The following is an 18,052-nucleotide window of genomic DNA, read 5'->3' as shown; positions in this document are numbered from 1 at the left end:
TGGGCCATCTTTGGCACCTTTATGATGCTAATCAGGTCGCAGAAGTCGGATCTGCAACGTGAGAGCAGTTACGGTTCATTCTTGTGAAACCTGGTTTCTCCGAGTTGAGGATGTTAGACGACTCTGTGTTTGATCGTTGTCTCTGAAGGGTTGCTGATATCCAGTGGCAACACCATGTTAAGAATGCAGAGATTCGGTATTGTGGGTTCGGTCACAGTGACGATGATTCAGTTAGTTTCACTATCTTGAAACATCGACTCCGGCATTTTCTACGAGTGTCGTTCCAGAGAATTCTTCATTGTGCACCATTTGCTGACGTCGGAACTAATTGGAAAAAGAAGAGGGATGGTAAGTGTATGACATATCGTTATGAAAGAAAGCTATACATGGATTGTCTCTGTTGGTCCCCCACGTCTTCCTGGTTGGGGTCCTCGAGATTGTGCAACTCAGTGGCTCAAGACGTTATCAGATATGGCTCAGATTTAACGTCAGTGGTGATCCTTCTGCAACTTTCTTAATACAAAATGAAGACAAATGTTCCACACGGAATAATTCTATCTGTTTGTACTTCTGTTAACTGAACTGCTTTTCCTATTATAATTATTTCACTCTCATACACTAATTTCTGTTGATTGTCGTTCTCGTTTTTCTTATACTCACTTTACATTCTCTACCCCTTAAAATTCTCGTTGTTATTATGTGGGGCACATGTATTTGGTTCCTATTATATACCAACACTCATGTGTTCAGGTGAATAACAAATGAATAAGCCCTAGATGAACTACAGGAGGAGTTTCGAAGTAATGCACCGTGGTAAAAAGTGACTTTTACAAGACATTCAATGAGTTTGTTAAAGTTTATAACCATTTTGTTGTTGATGCTTTACAGTGTTACAGGTCTTAAGTTTAGAAAATTTTATTTTTGGCGTTGTTTAGTTACTTTTTTACAGTCGTGATTGAACGCAGACATTGGGGATTGAATTCAAAGAGCCAAGTTTAGATTGTCTGCCTAATGTCTCAAGAAGCTACAATCATAGCGTAAATTGGCTCTCTTTATTTAATATTTTCGAAATTCAGAGTTGATAATAGTGATTACATGCGAAATGGGGACTTCTTCCCAACACGTCTGCAGGCGCAAAATGATGCTGTTGGTTTGATCTGCCAGAGCAAACGCCAACGCAATCCAGAGAATACCATTGGTTTGTTGTCCCTTGCAAATACCGAGGTACTCTGTACGCTAACAAATGATGTGAGTAAGATATACAATCGTCTACACCTCGTGGAGCCAAAAGGCAGCATCATCTTCTGCTCATCAATAAGGATAGCCCACCTCGCACTTCGTCATCGTCAATTGAGACATCAGAAAATGAGAATCGTATGTTTCATCGGTAGTCCTATATTAGAGGATGAAAAAGAAGTGAGGTCATTCCTTAGACTGACAACATATGTGTTTAGTTAACTAGGCTTGCCAAGCGTCTCAAAAAAGAGAAAGTTAATGTCGATATTATTAATTTTGGTGAGAATGAAACAAATGAGCAAAAGTTATCAGAATTCATCGACACACTGAATGGAAAGGATGGGACAGGTTCTCACCTCATATCTGTTGCCCCGGGGACAGTCTTACATGATACTTTGATGACCAGCCCCGTTGTTGCTGGTGAGGATGGTTCTGGGATGGCTGGTGCTGGGTTAGGCTTGGAGTTTGGATTAGATGGGGCAGAGGATCCTGATCTACTCTATGCCCTCAGAGTATCAATGGAAGACCAGCGCATGCGTCAAGAACATGAGGTTAATGGAGATGGTAGTAATACTTCAGTCGTAGCAACATCGTTACCAGGTAATTAAAAAATGCGTTTTGTTTTACAGATAAATCTTCATGGGTAGGGTCCAGAAAGTATCCCAAGGGAATGTTGGTTTCATTGAAGTGTGTCCATTTCCCTAGTTATTTAAAAATGGTCCCATTACTGTTCACACCGTTTTTTCCTATTTGTCTACCGTATAACTAGATTCTACTAACTTGTGTTCTGCACATAAAAACGCTTCCACTTACTTGCATTAGCTAGAAGTGTATTGCCTGTCTGTAGTGGAGTTTTTTATTTACCTGGCTATGTAAATGCACCCTAACCAATCGACTGGAATATTAACGCTATCTTATTTTAAGTAAGACTGAAGCAGCAAATAAACTAATAATCAAGAAAGGTGTAATTCAACAGAAATACTTTTTGCAAAATATTTTTTGTGTGATCCTATTATTTTCATCTTAAGATCTAAATGTAGACCGTCGACGTCGCTTTGGACTCAACATTGCTTCACCTCACTTTTTGTAATCTGGTCTTGAATTTTAGTTTGCTTATGTTTTACCAGCTGGGTCAGGAACATCCGAAGAAGCTATGCTTCAGCAGGCTTTGGCTATGTCAATGCAAATGAATAATACTGGATCTTCATCCTTGCCTATGGATATCGACCTGGCAGCTATGTCAGAAGAAGATCAGATAGCATACGCACTGCGCATGTCTTTACAACAGATGGGGGAGGAAACGACTCAACCTACTACCACTACATCGGAGTCCAACCAGGTTAGTTTATTGTTTTTGTATGTTTAAATAACATGTAGTGAACACATCACAAGTCCTTGTATTTCAGCTTCACATTCATTTCCTTTAGATTCTAGTGGTGCTACGCGGTTTCTAGTAAGGTACATGCAGTGTGACCCCAACTGTTACTCAGTGACTGGAGGTTTTGTGGTTTAATGAGCTTTCGAGCTTAGCTTAAATCAGATTAATGTATTCGATTAATATTGCATAAACAACTGAGTGACGCCGTTTTATCAGTAGCATAAGTGCTATAACTTGTCGTTTGAATGCATACTGTCTTGACTCTTTTAATGCTACTTTTTGTATCTGGTCGTCACTGATTGTTATGTCGGAAACGCTTATCACTTATACTCGGAACGAGGGACCTCTGCGATTTCCACGACGCGAAAGTAAGAACACAAGACTGGTATAAGTGATGATTTGTTAACCCCAAAAGACGACGACGAATCTAGTAGAAAATACACTCATATATTGATTGTACACCCATATTGATTAATAATTAGGATGAAATCTCATATATGAAAAATACTTCGAGTTATAGGAAAGCACATACTGAGCATAGTTCATGTCAATGGAACACAAGAATATCGTATATTATACAGGATAAAATATCATACGAGAAAAGAAAAGAAATACTGCATTGGGTAATCATTACATTGAATCAAAACGGAAGTAATGTTGAACCAAACTCATAATGAGTAAATCAATCGAAAATTGACTTTTCTTTCCGTTATATCAATAAGTCATAAGATAGTTTGAAATTTGTCAAAAGATTTCACTTATTTCCTTGTTGGTTTATAATCTAGGGTAAAAAGCAACTTTATTTTGGTGGTTTTGTTCTCTGAGGTGGATGGTTTAGTCGTGGAGCTTTCATCGTTATTCTGAACGACATAATCAGTATAAACTATCATATTTAAAAAGCATATCAGAAACTACAACGAGATTGCTGAAACTCTTCGGAATAGGTGTTGCATACAAACCAACAAAATCACTGCGATCAATCCTATGCAAACCAAAAGACGAAATGACAAACGAAAAACCGAAGATCATCTACAAAATAAATTGTTCCAACTACGAAAAACACTACATCGGACAAAGCAGACTACCTCTTCATCTTTGCCTGCATGAACATCAACTAGCGGTCAAACGCTATGACATATCCTTACTTATATCAATGCATGTGGACACATTCGACTGTAAAAATGTTGAGATCTTGATAGATGCAATTCTAAAAACCAGAGAATTTTTAGAAGCTTGGCACTCGGGCTAATAAGCAACCAACGTACACATTCAAATCGATCCAGTTTATCAACCAATCAGAAAATTATAGACAAATATAGGACCAAAAATGAAACCCATGGGAGATACAGCCAAAATAATGAAGTAAACAATGACAGTAACCAATCAGCACCGATGTCTACAGGACAAGCTGTTAGCTATATGAGGGGACATCAGAACACTTAACTTCTACCTGAAGTTTGTGCTACTGATGGAAGGTCCACGACCAAACCATCCGTCTCAGAGAACAAAACTTTACCCAAATCATCCACCTGAGCTATAAATCTCCACCATCTCAAAGGCAATTTTATGTATGCATGAATCACAGCCATATTACTTGCCATAAAAACGGAATTCACCTATTAAGCACTGGCCTCCAAATGCCCTGGTACGGCCGAGAGTGGGGGGAGTCAGCTGTCCCTCTCAAAATGCTCTCACTTGGTCACGTGCATACAACCACTACTAGAGAAGTCCTACTCACTGCCTTCTCGTGGCGGCGGTGTTCTTTACGAAAATGAGAGGACGGGAAGCGAATGTCCGGCGCTTTAACGGGGTTGGTGGATATGGAGGATCTACTTAGGGAAGTTGGAAAACCCTGACTCTAAACCATTCGCGCACATGGGCTTCAGGATCCTGAGGGAACGAATGGCGTATGGACCAATTATTGATCACTGGCTACCATGGGACTGCATCTCCTGACGTTGCCCCACTGCCTTGTGGGTTAGACCTTTAGGTTAAAGGCTCCAGGTGTACCCCCCTAAGAAAACCACTTGTTTGGGTTTGGGCACCCGAGCAGTATCCCAATCCCCACACAAATCGAATGATTTATGTGGCGCATATCTATTTGGTGCATCCTTGTACCAATGTTTGTGTGTTTAAATAAATAAATAAATTAGGCACTGTCCTGTAATAATGTCTCACTGAAAAGGATAAGTAACCAAACCTCACTTCTCTGTACTCGGGCCAAAACTAACAACAAGCTACCATTTGGTGCGAGTATGTCAAACGACTAATGTCAAGAATACCCATTCTTCCCATTTCTATTGAACTTTGTCGCAGATATTCCCTCGAGAAGTAACTTCATCCAATTGATTAGGGGCTACTTCATAAATTATGTTGGAATCATGTGCACAAGCGATTTCCTGTAAATTAACAATATTGACGTAATATGTCGGCAAGTGATTTGGGAACATCTTAATCTACTCAAACAAAAATATTGTTGGCTCTTTAGCTTCTATCCATTAAATTTGATGTGATGCAACTTATCAAGTAAATATTTGTGTACTGGGCTTTGTACTACACTTTATTCAGCATCACTACCCAGTCACCCAAACCGAATTAAATGACACTTGGAATCTCATCACTCAATAGACTCCTGATTAATGTAATTTCGTCATCCATTACCAAAAATAGAAAATCAGTCATTTTCGTAATATTAGTTCGCCAGTGTCTGCAAATTATTACCAGCAGGTGGGTATCCCTTATTCAGGGCGTAAAGTGCCAGGTAACAGCGATAAGCCAGTTGATTTGATAGCCTAACCAATATAGCTCAATTAAGTTATCACGATAACCATGCCCGAGGTCCGACAGCAAAGTCGTACTACTGATTGTAGTGGAGTGTGATAGCAGTAGAGTGTTTGCACCAGACAGTCTGCATCTGCAGCGATGCTGTCTCACACCGGGAGAGGTTAGAAAAAATCGACTACAGAAATTTTACACCTCACCTTACCTCATGGGTTTCCGTCTCTAGCGCTAAAACCTAAAATAATAAGCTAACACATCAAAAGCTTCCCATAAAAGACCGTGGGCTACCGGTTCCAAGTGGTTGTCTCATGGAGTCCGGGGTCACTCTCCTAGATCGCTAAAACTGTTACTAATTCGACTTCTTCAGGTCCCCTAAGAAGTAATATTCTTCGACGGTGTGGAAAATCGGGAAGTGATTATCACACTCAGAACTATTGGCACCCGGGACCATCTTACTGAAGACTGAACCCTTCCCTCACCTCTTAATAATTCTCCCATCCCCACAACTAACCCTCCTCGTATATCTTGATCACCACGCGCCACCAATGCTAATGATTCGAGTTCATAAAACGTTATTCCTGGTCTCCCGAAACCACGCTCTAAAGACCAAATCCGAGAAAATCGGGCTAGTTTCAGACCTGGACATAGACGTATAAACAAAATATTCACTCTAGGAGATTCTGGGACATAAACGTACTTTTTGACGTCCAGCTGTATATTCCTTGACCTCAAGGCGGAGTTCGGTCCCGTTGATCGTGAGTTCCTATGGTTGCGTACGAATGAAGTACGTTCAATTTTTACAGGCTCCACTCAAACACTACCAGTCGAGTCAGAGCTCATGACAAACTGTCATCGTGATTATTCCAAGTGGTATTCGTTAGTATTGTCCATTCTTATTGAATTTTGTTGTAGATATGCTTTTAGAGATTACACTTTCGTCGTCTGACTTCTCAGGGATTGATCTTCTACCAAGAGATTCACTTGTTGACTTTGAATACACAGACTATGTAGTTCTGTTTACTGAATTTACTGACAAAATGTTATTTATTTATTTTAACACATAGATATTGGTACAAGGAGGCACCGAATACATATGCGCCACACAAATCTCATTCGATATGTGTGAGGGCTGTGATACTGCCCGGGTGCCCGAACCGAAGCAGGTACTGACAAAATGTAGAATCTTATGACCACCTTAAGCATCAATGCTAACAGTTCTCTCCCTGCAAATGTAAAATGTTGCTTGAGCATTGGCTTGTGTCATCGCCTAAATTAATGATATGAAGTGAAGTAGTTGAACGCGTCGACTGCTTCACTTATCTTGGCAGTCTCATTAGTCCTGATGGTCTGGCGTCTGACGAAATCTCGGTATGGGTTCAGAAGGCTCGATCGGCGTTTGCCAACTTGCGTCATTTGTGGCGTAGGCGAGATATCCGTCTTCCAAATAAAGGGCTAGTTTGCTGTTCAACAGTTCGCTCCGTTCTACTTCATGGAAGTGAAACATGGCCATTAAGATTATATGATATTCGTAGGTTACTGGTACCCTACCATAGGTGTCTTCAAAGCATTACTCGTGTATTTTGGGACCACGGAGTAAGCAGTGCCTGGGTTAAGAATAGAGTACTATGTAAAGATGGGAAGTCGATTGATTAGGTAATAAATCTTCATCAATTGAGGTGGTTGGGATATGTGTTACGTATGCTCAACCACTACGTACCTCGACGGGGATGTCTTCTGGTGCAGGAGTAGGCTTGGGGAAAGTTATGGGCGGTCAAACGACACCATGGCATCGGTCTATGAATTAACTGGCGATTAGATTGCCCACTTAGGGTCTATGTGATTATTGTACCAATAGTTAGAGACTTTAAATGATACGGCTCAAAATTGTCCATAATGGCGCAGGTCCATTCACTACTGAATCTCGAAATTGTATACCCTGTTTCTTTTTCTACTGTTACTACTCTTAGATCTAGCAGTCTTATCCTGCGGTGCTAATGTGGTGTGTCTTGAGCAGACCCATATACGTTAGATCCTACATTGGTTATGAATAACTCGCTTATTGTTGTATTTCTGCGGACTAATCAGAAAGGCTTAAATAAACAGTCTGAGTTTTTGTTAACAATCTAGTTTATTTTAGTGTGGTTATATTTCTTTGAATTTTCATCATTGCTCTACAATGTCTCACTTTCAACAGACTATTGTTGAACCCTCTGGTGTGGCTATGGATATAGATCAGACTCCAACTAAAGTCACTGAAAATCCGAAATTATCTCCTAATCCCGGTACATTGGCAGCTGCAACATCAGCTTTCAACTCGTCAACTGTCCCTACATCTGCTGACTTGGACGTTATGTACGATGCTGAGTTTTTGGAATCGGTTTTACAAAGTTTGCCTGGTGTGGATACTCAGAATGAAGATGTTCGCAAAGCTATAGATGCTCTAACTAAGTCCCAGTCACAGAGAAGTTCAAAAAAAGATGAAAAAGAAGATGAGGATAAGCAGAATAGTTAAGGAGCGGTGTATTGATTTTCAAATTCGCGATGATTAATTGTTTGGGTTCTTATTTTTGACAGTGGTGAATATACACATTCTTAGCTAAAGCTATTGCGCTTCATCCTTCTGTTTCATTATTTAGAGAGTAAATATTGTTCCGAAAAATGATTTACATTGTTCTTTTGTGTGATTTACTTGTTTACAGACTTAAGCGTTTATAGTGATGCTTCGTTTTCGTTTTCGTCAGTCTGTAATATTTATCAGTTATCTGTTTGTATAACACTCAATACATATATGACACAATAACTAGGAGGGGTATTTTTACATTAACTTCTTGTTCGCTGTCACATTTCTTGCCAAATTACAATTACCCCTCAAATGCTGAACCTACAACACCATAACTACGTGCTTGTAAACCGTACTAATGCTACATAAGCAGTGATAGGTAGGACGTTGCTCCAATAGGTAATGAGAAGCTGAACAATATAGTTTGTTTGAACTATACGAGATAACAGTAGATTGGACTGATATACCTATGTCCTATGTTCTTTATGATGATTATCTATTTGATTTTGGGTGGTCGTAGACTCTTGTAGTAACTTCAGGGGTGTTGTTCTGACTTGCTCACGCACCCAAAAACAGTGAGTTTAATTATTCAGGTGTTATGCATATAATATAAAATATGTTACCCCGTTTTTTCTTGATTATAAACGTAACACGAATAATAAATCTCAGTAGGTACATTACGGGGACATCTGCAATACAAATCTGGGTAATGTATTTAGTCGTTTAACTGTAATCTATGAATGACAAAAGCTTCCAAAATAGTAAGTGACTGGAATATGGGTTTTTAATTGTGAAAATGCTAAGGTATGAACCAAATTAAATATACAAACAGATGCTCAGGATTGTTTGGAGTCTCAGGATTTCGATTCTACGCCTGAAAGGTGAACGCTACTAAATTGACAATCCTTCGACTAATCAGTGTTGTATTATGTTAACTATTTGGTCACTGGTTATTGTCCAATAAACGTTAATGAAGCAACATAACAGTTTTATATTAATCAATGAAAAATTCCCATTATATTAAAACACAATTATATGAACGAAGTATATTTTTCCAATAATAGTTTTATATTACCGATTTATTTCATCTGTACACTGGGTATTTTAAATTGAGTTTGTGGCTCATTTCAAATCTAAAGACTTATCACATAAGCATGTACTTGGTAATTTATTTACATTAAAATGTTTGATGATAAAAATTATGTTCTAAATACTGGTAAAATATAGTTCGTTTACTGTCAAGCAAAAAGCGTAATGTTAGGCAGTTACATGATTAGAAATCAACTAACGATTACACCTGTTACCGAGGATACCAGTTCACATTCAAGTTCATTGGGGCTATTTGATTCATGATATATAAGTTGAAAACGGGAATTTTCGCCTTTATACTATCCGGCTTAGTGTTCAATTCAATTATTAGAGTTCACTTGAATTGGGCGTTTTCATCAACTTATCGTACTTACTTTTTCCGTGGTAATATGTCAGTTAATATATGACAATTAAAATGCTAACCTACTTCAACGTTGTAAAGTTCATCGTCCATTCGTAAACTCTAAAAACAATAAGTAGTAGTCTTGTTGAATACACTAAACTCAGTTTAGTAAAGATGTTGGTAGGGAAATCGTGGTGTTTACATAAGGAGGGTGATTGCACAACTTAACATTTGTTACCAAGATACTCGAAAACCAATATTAAATCTTATTTATAGTCAATTTTTATTTGCTAAAATAGTGTTCTATAGTAAGATGGGAAGGTGCTAATTAATTAAAAAACTTGAAGTGGTGTTTTGTCAATACTTGAAAATGCTTTGATCAAAGTAAACTCTGCACAGTATGCCCAGAAATGTATTTGTCTGAGTGAACCATGTAATATCAATATTGTAAACATTCATAATCGACTCGGTCTTGCTCATAAATTAGATGTCGTGTGTGCCTTAACAGTAATCCTTCGGCAATATGACTGTTCTACACTCTGCTTCTTAGAGGCCATTTCTGTTAGGAGATAAAATCGAACCCTAAAGTTTGCTACACCCTGACGATGAATACTCATTAGTATTTCTACTTAACTATGTCATCATTCATTTTTATCTTACATTAGAAGTTACCTCTTAATACTCTCACACTGCAGGCTTTAAAACAACTCACTAACTGTCGATTTATGTTTTACTAGCTACAAATTACATATAATTATGTGCCTGTTACTTAGATTTCTTTTAGAAATGACCTAGTCATTTTCTACTTATGGCGAGTTTGTGATCCTGCGGTCGGTGTTTATTATTACTTTTTTAGTCGTAACAAAACAATAATCGAAGAAAGTCGGCTGGTTTTCTTAGTTTTATGATTAAGCAGGTTGAGGGCAGAAATAATTTCTGTGGGCTAATCAGCGTCAGTATACTTATCGAGCATAACGCATAAAACGAAGGTCAACAGTGTTATTTGACTTGAAGTGGACTCAACAACCGGTGGTCCTGCTAAATGGAAATATGGTGGCTAGATTTGTGTCTTGACTGCTTTCCTGTGTGCTGTCTTTAAACCTTTTGACTGTTATATATTCGAATTTCATCTCGGATGTTCTGATTTAACGATAAACCGAATTTCTTCAATGTCTAGTACACGGTAGCGTGCTCAATTATTTCACTGTATTTCACGAAACGTATTGTTACTCGTCTAATTTTTATAAGTAGGCCATTTATGTGGTCCATTCAATTCAGACTCATCAGTTTAAATGCTTGATGCATATTATGTGATCTCAAGATTCGTTCTTCAGTCCTGTGTGGAGTCGTAGATATATGCCACTGAGGAGTCTAAAATGAACAAAACGATTGTCCAACGCCCCTATAGATTTCAATCATTTCTCCAATTAATTTCACTCTATGACGTGATTTTATGAAAGTGTGGTGTCAGTTTCTGTGTCAAGCCTACACAGCTTATTCTACCTTCCGGACAGACCAATTTATTCATCCTTTTTGAGACACATTTTGACCTTATTAACTATTTGCCTGTCAACTTGACTTTTTATGTGAGCGTGTGTGTGCATTTCTCATCTTACTCATCACATGTCTAACTTATTTTTGTCTGACTATGAATATTGAGTAACACTTAATTAAAGTGATTTGGCTCACATGCTTTCTCCAATCCGTTTCTCTTCGCTTCCTTCACTCCATCTCCCCTCTGATTGTCTGTTCTGATCAACGATTGTTCAAAATATACTTATTCAAAACTGCATTCTCGTATTTGACTTAATTCTGTTATTTACTAACGCGAGTTAAGTCGATAATTATATGCGAAGATTGGCAACTTGTGTAAGACGATGATGATAATCACACGATCAAATTGGAATCAGATATTCACGGATCACTAAAATAGTTTGCTATTTCATATAGCTCGACTCAAATTTTCAACTTGATGCATTATATTTTCACTTTATAAAATAAACAAAAGAATTGGGCTTGGTAAGCTATGGTCTGTGAAATATTGTCGGTAAATCAAGTATCTAAACATCTTATGGAGCCCCCCCTTGTTAATTATAAGATAATATTAAAAAGAAAAGTACGAATGTTTATAAAATTACAAGGAGAGAAATTTCATCAATACAAGTCTATGTAAACAATTTCTGGTGAATAGAGTTTAAAGTAATCAGACTGAATTACCATTTCATTTGGATCATGTGTAGATATACAAATCGTTTTCAGTTTGAATGGATACTATAACATAAAACCTTGTGTGTATGAATTAAAAAATAGAACAAGAATTGTTTTATGTGAAAAATAGATTCATCGATAAATACCACTAGAGCGCTGCACGACAACGGTTTTTAGGATTCATCAGTGTTCCAACTGGACAATTAAAGGTATCAGAGAAATCGGGTAGCTCATTCATTATATGATTGACTCTATCAAATCAGGAAAATTAATTAGAGAAAGGCAAATATTAGACGATTGCTTATGTTATTTAATTTAATGTTTATTACATTCATATTGATAACTGAAATTTCTAAAAATCTCCACAAAACCCATTCTGATAATAATAATCACCTGCTCAATAGTGACTGACTTCAGGAGATACTCCTGGAGTTCTAGTGAGAAGTCATTACCAGTGGAGCTCAACCAGGTCTGTTGTGAAATAGCAACTCACTGGAGATAATGGTGTACGGTGGCTCAACTTCGTGGATTGGTTGAAGTTAGACATTAACACCAATGGATGCCGACTCAGTGGTTTAGTTGGTTAAGCGCCTGGCGCGAGACTGATAGGTCCTGGGTTCGAATCTCGCGGGGTGCGGGATCGTGGATGCGCACTGCTGAGGAGTCCCATGCTAGGACGAAACGACTGTCCAGTGATCCCAGGTTTTCCATGATGGTCTAGCTTCAATTGACTCATGATTTCAACAACTGAAATTTCTAAAAATCTCCGCAAAACCTATTCTGATAATATTGATGAAAGTCAGGTTTTATTGTCAAACTACACACAGTTAATAATAAGGAATCGCTAATCAGTAACACGTAAACATAACCTGCAAATTAATTTGGATATATCTTACCTAATAAGTTCTAAACGATATGAGAGTTCGTAGAATTAACTGTCCAAAATTTAATGGTCGTTTCATTATTTTGATTGAAGTCATGCGGAATCCTCATTCCGTAATACTTATTAATACGACCTCGTTTGTAAAATCATTTGCTCACTGGTGATCTTTCACTAAACAATTTTACCATATTACGGAGAATTATACTAGTTTTCGTGATAATTTCATTTACCTTCTTGAGTATACTGGTTTTGCACAATACTCAATGATATATCGGTGTTGTGACTGTTCAGTCGTATCTCTAAATAAACCAGTGATCCATTTGTGAATTTCTTGGGAAAAAATCAATGAAAATGTTCTACACTTTCTGATCACTGATATTAAATATCATGAGTTTGTACTGACCTACTTTTGTCAAGAGAACGCAATTGGTGTAATGGAAACAATTATTATTATAACCAATTGTACCAGGGATTGTTTTACCGTACTTGTTCGTTTAACTGTACTAAAGACATTCTTCCTTCCGTTGATTGTGACCTTACACGAATTCGGTTACGCTCAGTAACCACATTTGTAATGTGGCACGATCTCGGTATTCTTTCGATATCACGAGATTGCCAACAAATACATCTCGACTACAGCCATCAACTGCCTTCTGATATTTGGTGTAAGGGGCAATCTAACCTGTTAACTGGCACGTAGTCTTCCTGTAGTGGTGATCATAGTCAATCGCGACTCGACGCCACACTACAAGTTCTTATTACACTAAACATAAAACTTGTGTAGTGGTAACTGGAAAACGTTTGACAAGCAAAACTACTGGATCTACAAAAATGGGATTTAAGTTGAACAAACAAATAACCCCGAACTAAGTTTTCTTTATATATTTAAACAATGGGAAAAGTAGAGCTGAAGTGTCAAACTGCCTGGTTTCTTATCTTTCAAATTCTGTCGTTGTGTTTCATATATCTCTCTAGTTGACCCTGACAGCTTTTCATACTGTTTTACTGATTTTACTTTAAAACTTATTATGAAACTTTTTATTTCCAAATGTTTATGTTACTTTAATCTTATATTGCAAAATGTATCATTATTTCTGATTTCCATTTCTATGCAATTTCATTATTACAAAATTATGGCATTTGGTAATAGTTTTTGTCTTAACGTTTAGTTGTACGTCAATAATGGATGAGTTCTTTTGAATGTATTTAGGTTTATCATTTAAATATACTTTCCAATTAACTTCGACTATGAGTACAATCAAGCTTATAACTGATGTTAATTAATCAGTCGAGCGATTATGTAAATGGTTAATATGAATGAGCTAATATGCTTAATATCAATTTTTATGTTGAACTGTTTCCATAGTGTGCAGTTGTGCACTTTCATCGACTAAAATTACTAGATTTATGAGGTGCATATCCAGTCACCGTCTACTTTGACTTAGAGTACTGGCCATCATAGAAACAGATAGAGAGAAAGTTAAGGTTGGTTTGTAAACTTAAGTATATATACTTCTTTCTGTTAGTTATTTGTCAGCCGGACAAATCTCCAAACCTGTATTTCCAGTACTCGATATACGCCGTATCTTTTAATTGTCGCTTAAAATATGAAGTTGTAATTTATTAGGTGGTTACACAGCTCCACGAACCACAACTTCCAGGTATATCTGTTTTCATTGGGACTCGCTTTAGGTCAACTAACTTTACTGTGACCCATTATCACCCAAACGGACTATTTTTCAAAATTGAACTTACGTTGGAAATGAACCGTTTCTATTTTCAAGAAAGATCTACCAATCAGTTGTTAAGATATTTGAATTGATAATAATTCAATTTATGATTACATGAGAACACTACAACAGTCCTCTCCCCATTCTTACGTCTAAATTTCATAAAATTGATACTTTGATTATTTTAAAATGTACACTACTTACAAAACTTCATAAGGTGGTTGGGGTGTTCTTATAATCATTTGGTAATATTCATCCCATAAATCCATATCATGACAAAATGTCTGGGAAGACAAATAAAAAAGTGTTGAATATTATTCAAATATTTCATCATAAACTGTCGATAATGGTAATAAATGTTTAATATTTCCTAAGCTACCACATATTTTCAATACAAATGTCAAGACAGTTCTACTGTATGGGGCGGAAACCTGGAGAACTACGAAAACCATCATCCAGGAAATACAGGTGCTTATTAACAGTTGTCTACACAAAATACTTTGGATCCATTGGCCAGACACTATTAGCAACAACGTACTGTGGGAAAGAACAAACCACATCCCAGCGGAGGAAGAAATCAGGAAGAAGCGCTGGAAGTGGATAGGACACACATTGAGGAAAGCACCCAACTGTGTCAAAAGACAAGCCCTCACATGGAATCCTCAAGGACAAGCAAAGGAAACGAGGAAGACCAAGAACACATTACGCCGGGAAATGGAGATAGACATGAGAAAAATGAACAAGAATTGGATGGAACTAGAAAAGAAGGCGGAGGACAGAGTGGGTTTGAGAATGCTGGTCGGCGGCCTTTGCTCCACTGGGAGTAACAGGCGTAAGTAAGTAAGTAAGCTACCATATAATCTTCATAGATTGCATTGTGGGCTGTTTTTAGTTAGATCAACACTAAGCATCTCTCGTTTTAGTATGGAACCCCTCAACAATGGGCATCCACGATATCGATTGGGTTAAGAGACGGTCTCACAATATTGCAAATTGATTAAGATTAGATGTGCATGACATTTGATGTAGGGTCAGTGGTCTGGAGGTTGGACGCTTCTGGGTTCGATCTCCTCTTGATTTGTGAATGCATTCGAATGAGAAATTCCATGCTAGAATCAAGGAGCTGTTCAGAGCTTTCCGGTTTTTTAATGTTTGCCAGATCAAGACCAGTCCGTTATATAAACCATGGAAATTCAATCATCTCCACAAATCACATCACAAAATTATTAAAAGTTTATCATTCATGTCATGTTACCCAACAGAAAACTCAGACAAGAATATTGTGAAAGTGTATTATCATAGTATAGAAGTACTGGGAAGTGAAAATAGGAACTGGCTTTATGCCATTTTGGCATACTATTATCAGTGGTTTGAATTATTATTTCATAAATCTTATATATTAGTTGAATAAGTTAGCAATAGTCATCATCATTATTGACATTTCTGTTATTTCAACATATTTACTCTTGACTTTATAAATTTCCTTTCATTATCTTGATGTGTCTAATTTAACTGATCAAAACTTGCATCAAGGCCGGTGTTATTACTGACTGAATGGTTTTGTTTCGATATTCTGCAGTCATTACTCTTTGGGAACTTCTTGACTGATGATTTATGACTAACAAAATATAACGTATACTACTAATAATAACGTTAATTCAACAATATTATATGAATGTTTACAGGTTTTTTTTGGAGAATAGCGTTGTCTTCAGTTTTACGTAGAAGAATTGAATCAATCACATAAATTTACATTTTTATGATTACTTACTTGTGCATATATCAAGTAGAATAATTGTTTGGAATCAAATACAACACCAGGTAAATGTCGTAAATATTTTTCTCCCGGGGAATCATTGATCCAATCTTCGAATGCCTATTGCGAAAAATATAGGCAAAATATCGAGGGAAGATAGCGCTAATTGAATTTTAAGTTTAGTATTCAATAAATCACAGCTAAAGTTGAACAGTAACATGACTATCTAGCCGCATTTTCTTCGAACCTATTTCTTAATCATATATCTCAAGATATTGCCAATAACTCGCTTCACATTGATACCTGAATATCACAAACTTTATTTTTCTTCCAACCCTAACTACTCCAAAAGACGAATCTTTCAATCAAGATTGATACTGTAGAAAGTTGATGTAAACAAGTAACACATGTATACAAATATATTTACAATCACCTCGGAACTAGAGTTTAAAGCTAGATAGAAAATGGAGTCTCCAAACTCCGAAAAAATGTAAGGTAGATCCCGTGTGAAACTCGAAAAAATTCCAGAATTAAAAAATAAAAATAACACAATAATTAGTAAGTGTTTTTATGGGTCTGAACCTTCCCGTTGTTTATATCAAGGACTACAATTGGTCAGCCTCTTTTAGCAAACATGCATCATGAGTACTTTGCTTTAATATTGCCACTAAGTCATAAGCATTTTCAAGCAGTTTTGATAGTGACTAGCAGTGGAATGCAAGATGAGCACTTTCTCATTAGTTCAATATACTTGCAGCCTAGTGTTGATCCTCACACTAACGCTTGGATTCGGTGTCTTAATATTCAAACACAAGGCTCATTATCCACTGGTCTACTGTGATCAGATAGCTACGTGCTTGTGCAACGAAGATGAGTTTTATTGTATTTGTAAGGGTTTGAATCTTCCTGTTACGGTTAGAATAGTTTTTTCTGGTTAGCGTTTTTTTAGCGAGTTAGTTTTCCACGGGATGGGGTCGCTAACCCCATGCCCGAACCTCCTCCTTTATCCGGGCTTGGGACCGGCAGTAGCCCCTGGAAGGACTCCAGGCGGGTTGGAGAATGCTGGTTGGCGGCCTATGCTCCATTAGGAGTAACAGGCGTAAGTAAGTAAGTAAGTAAGTTACAGTTAGAGAAAATTCAAACCACTATAAATGAAAGGAGTCCATTGATTTATCGAATAGAATAAAGGTGTTTCAGTGAAAAAAATTTTCTTCCCCACGATATTATTTCCTGAAGTTTTATAATCCTACTTATGGGCAGTGTTTACATGAAGTGGTTTATATTAAAATGTTATAAGATTAATCTGTGAAGTCTCTTTGACTGAAATAAGAGAGGTTGTTAAAGGAAATCAACAATAAAATCATATTTTTTCCGTTTATGATACAAACGTATTTCTGTATATTTGACGAAATACGTTTTTGAACTTCATTACTCCTTTAATTTATTTTGAGTATTTGCTTACATAGTGAGAGTTTTTAATGCATTTTTGTTAACATAACTACAATGTTCTATGACCCGTCAAATATCATGTGACAGAATCGCTAAGTTGAATACCGACTTATATGACCTTGTCTCTGTGATAAACTAAATAATACGTCACCCATCACTAGCACCCTTGAGTCAAGCCTGAACCCATATCGGTCCTCTGTATAGTAGCCTCTCGCCTAGCTCAGACCGTTCAGTTGAGAATACAATTATCAGCCTCCGCTATATGAATCTTATATTTCAGAATACGTAATTTATATACAAACAGACAAAACCGCATCACACCATAAAATGAAAAGTATTAAGTGTATAAGATCAAGTCAAAAGTGGCTATGAGTATTGAAGACCGTAACTATTAGATTGGAAATAAATTAAGAACAGGAAATCGTAGAAGAGCAGTTAATAAGTCAAATGAAAAATTAAGATAAAAGGAATATTAATATATACGATTTATTTACTTAATAATTATGCAATAAGAATGTATACATAAAACCTGGAAGTTACCACTCATTTATTCTTCGTTCGAACATAACAATAGCCCATTCGATATCTACTACAACAATCCCGACATATAATTAGTAAAAAGAGAGCTAGTTACAGCTC

The 18,052-nt window shown here is 36.9% G+C and overlaps 2 protein-coding genes across 4 annotated transcripts in view; one reads left to right on the top strand and one right to left on the bottom strand.

Moving 5' to 3' along the window:
* The first annotated feature begins 955 nt into the window (after positions 1-955).
* Positions 956-9,568, top strand: PSMD4_1 (26S proteasome non-ATPase regulatory subunit 4). Of its 2 annotated transcripts, XM_051214038.1 has the most exons (5): positions 956-1,037; positions 1,077-1,416; positions 1,455-1,836; positions 2,364-2,575; positions 7,590-9,568. In XM_051214038.1, the coding sequence occupies exons 1-5, from the start codon at positions 1,012-1,014 to the stop codon at positions 7,905-7,907; spliced, it is 1,278 nt and encodes a 425-aa protein (XP_051070066.1). In that variant the 5' UTR covers positions 956-1,011; the 3' UTR covers positions 7,908-9,568. The 2 variants fall into 2 exon arrangements, with proteins under 2 accessions (XP_051070066.1, XP_051070067.1); XM_051214039.1 differs by having other exon boundaries at positions 1,077-1,836; positions 7,590-8,057.
* A 208-nt stretch (positions 9,569-9,776) lies between these two features.
* The window catches only part of MS3_00005944 (uncharacterized protein), a gene marked incomplete at its 5' end in the record, with an annotated part of 67,380 nt that continues 59,104 nt past the window's right edge, over positions 9,777-18,052 (bottom strand). The window contains 3 exons of one of the 2 annotated variants that reach the window (XM_012939349.3): positions 9,777-11,846; positions 14,413-14,492; positions 15,980-16,084. In XM_012939349.3, the coding sequence (XP_012794803.1) occupies positions 11,744-11,846; positions 14,413-14,492; positions 15,980-16,084 (288 nt within the window). In that variant the 3' untranslated portion in view covers positions 9,777-11,743. Of the gene's footprint in view, positions 16,085-18,052 lie in introns of both variants that reach the window. The other variant, XM_051214037.1, reaches the window with a different exon arrangement.

The sequence above is a fragment of the Schistosoma haematobium genome, chromosome 3, assembly GCF_000699445.3.
Source record: "Schistosoma haematobium chromosome 3, whole genome shotgun sequence".
NCBI lineage: Eukaryota > Metazoa > Platyhelminthes > Trematoda > Strigeidida > Schistosomatidae > Schistosoma > Schistosoma haematobium.
Note: the sequence above shows the minus strand (reverse complement) of the source record. Positions and strands in the feature narration are given on the sequence as shown.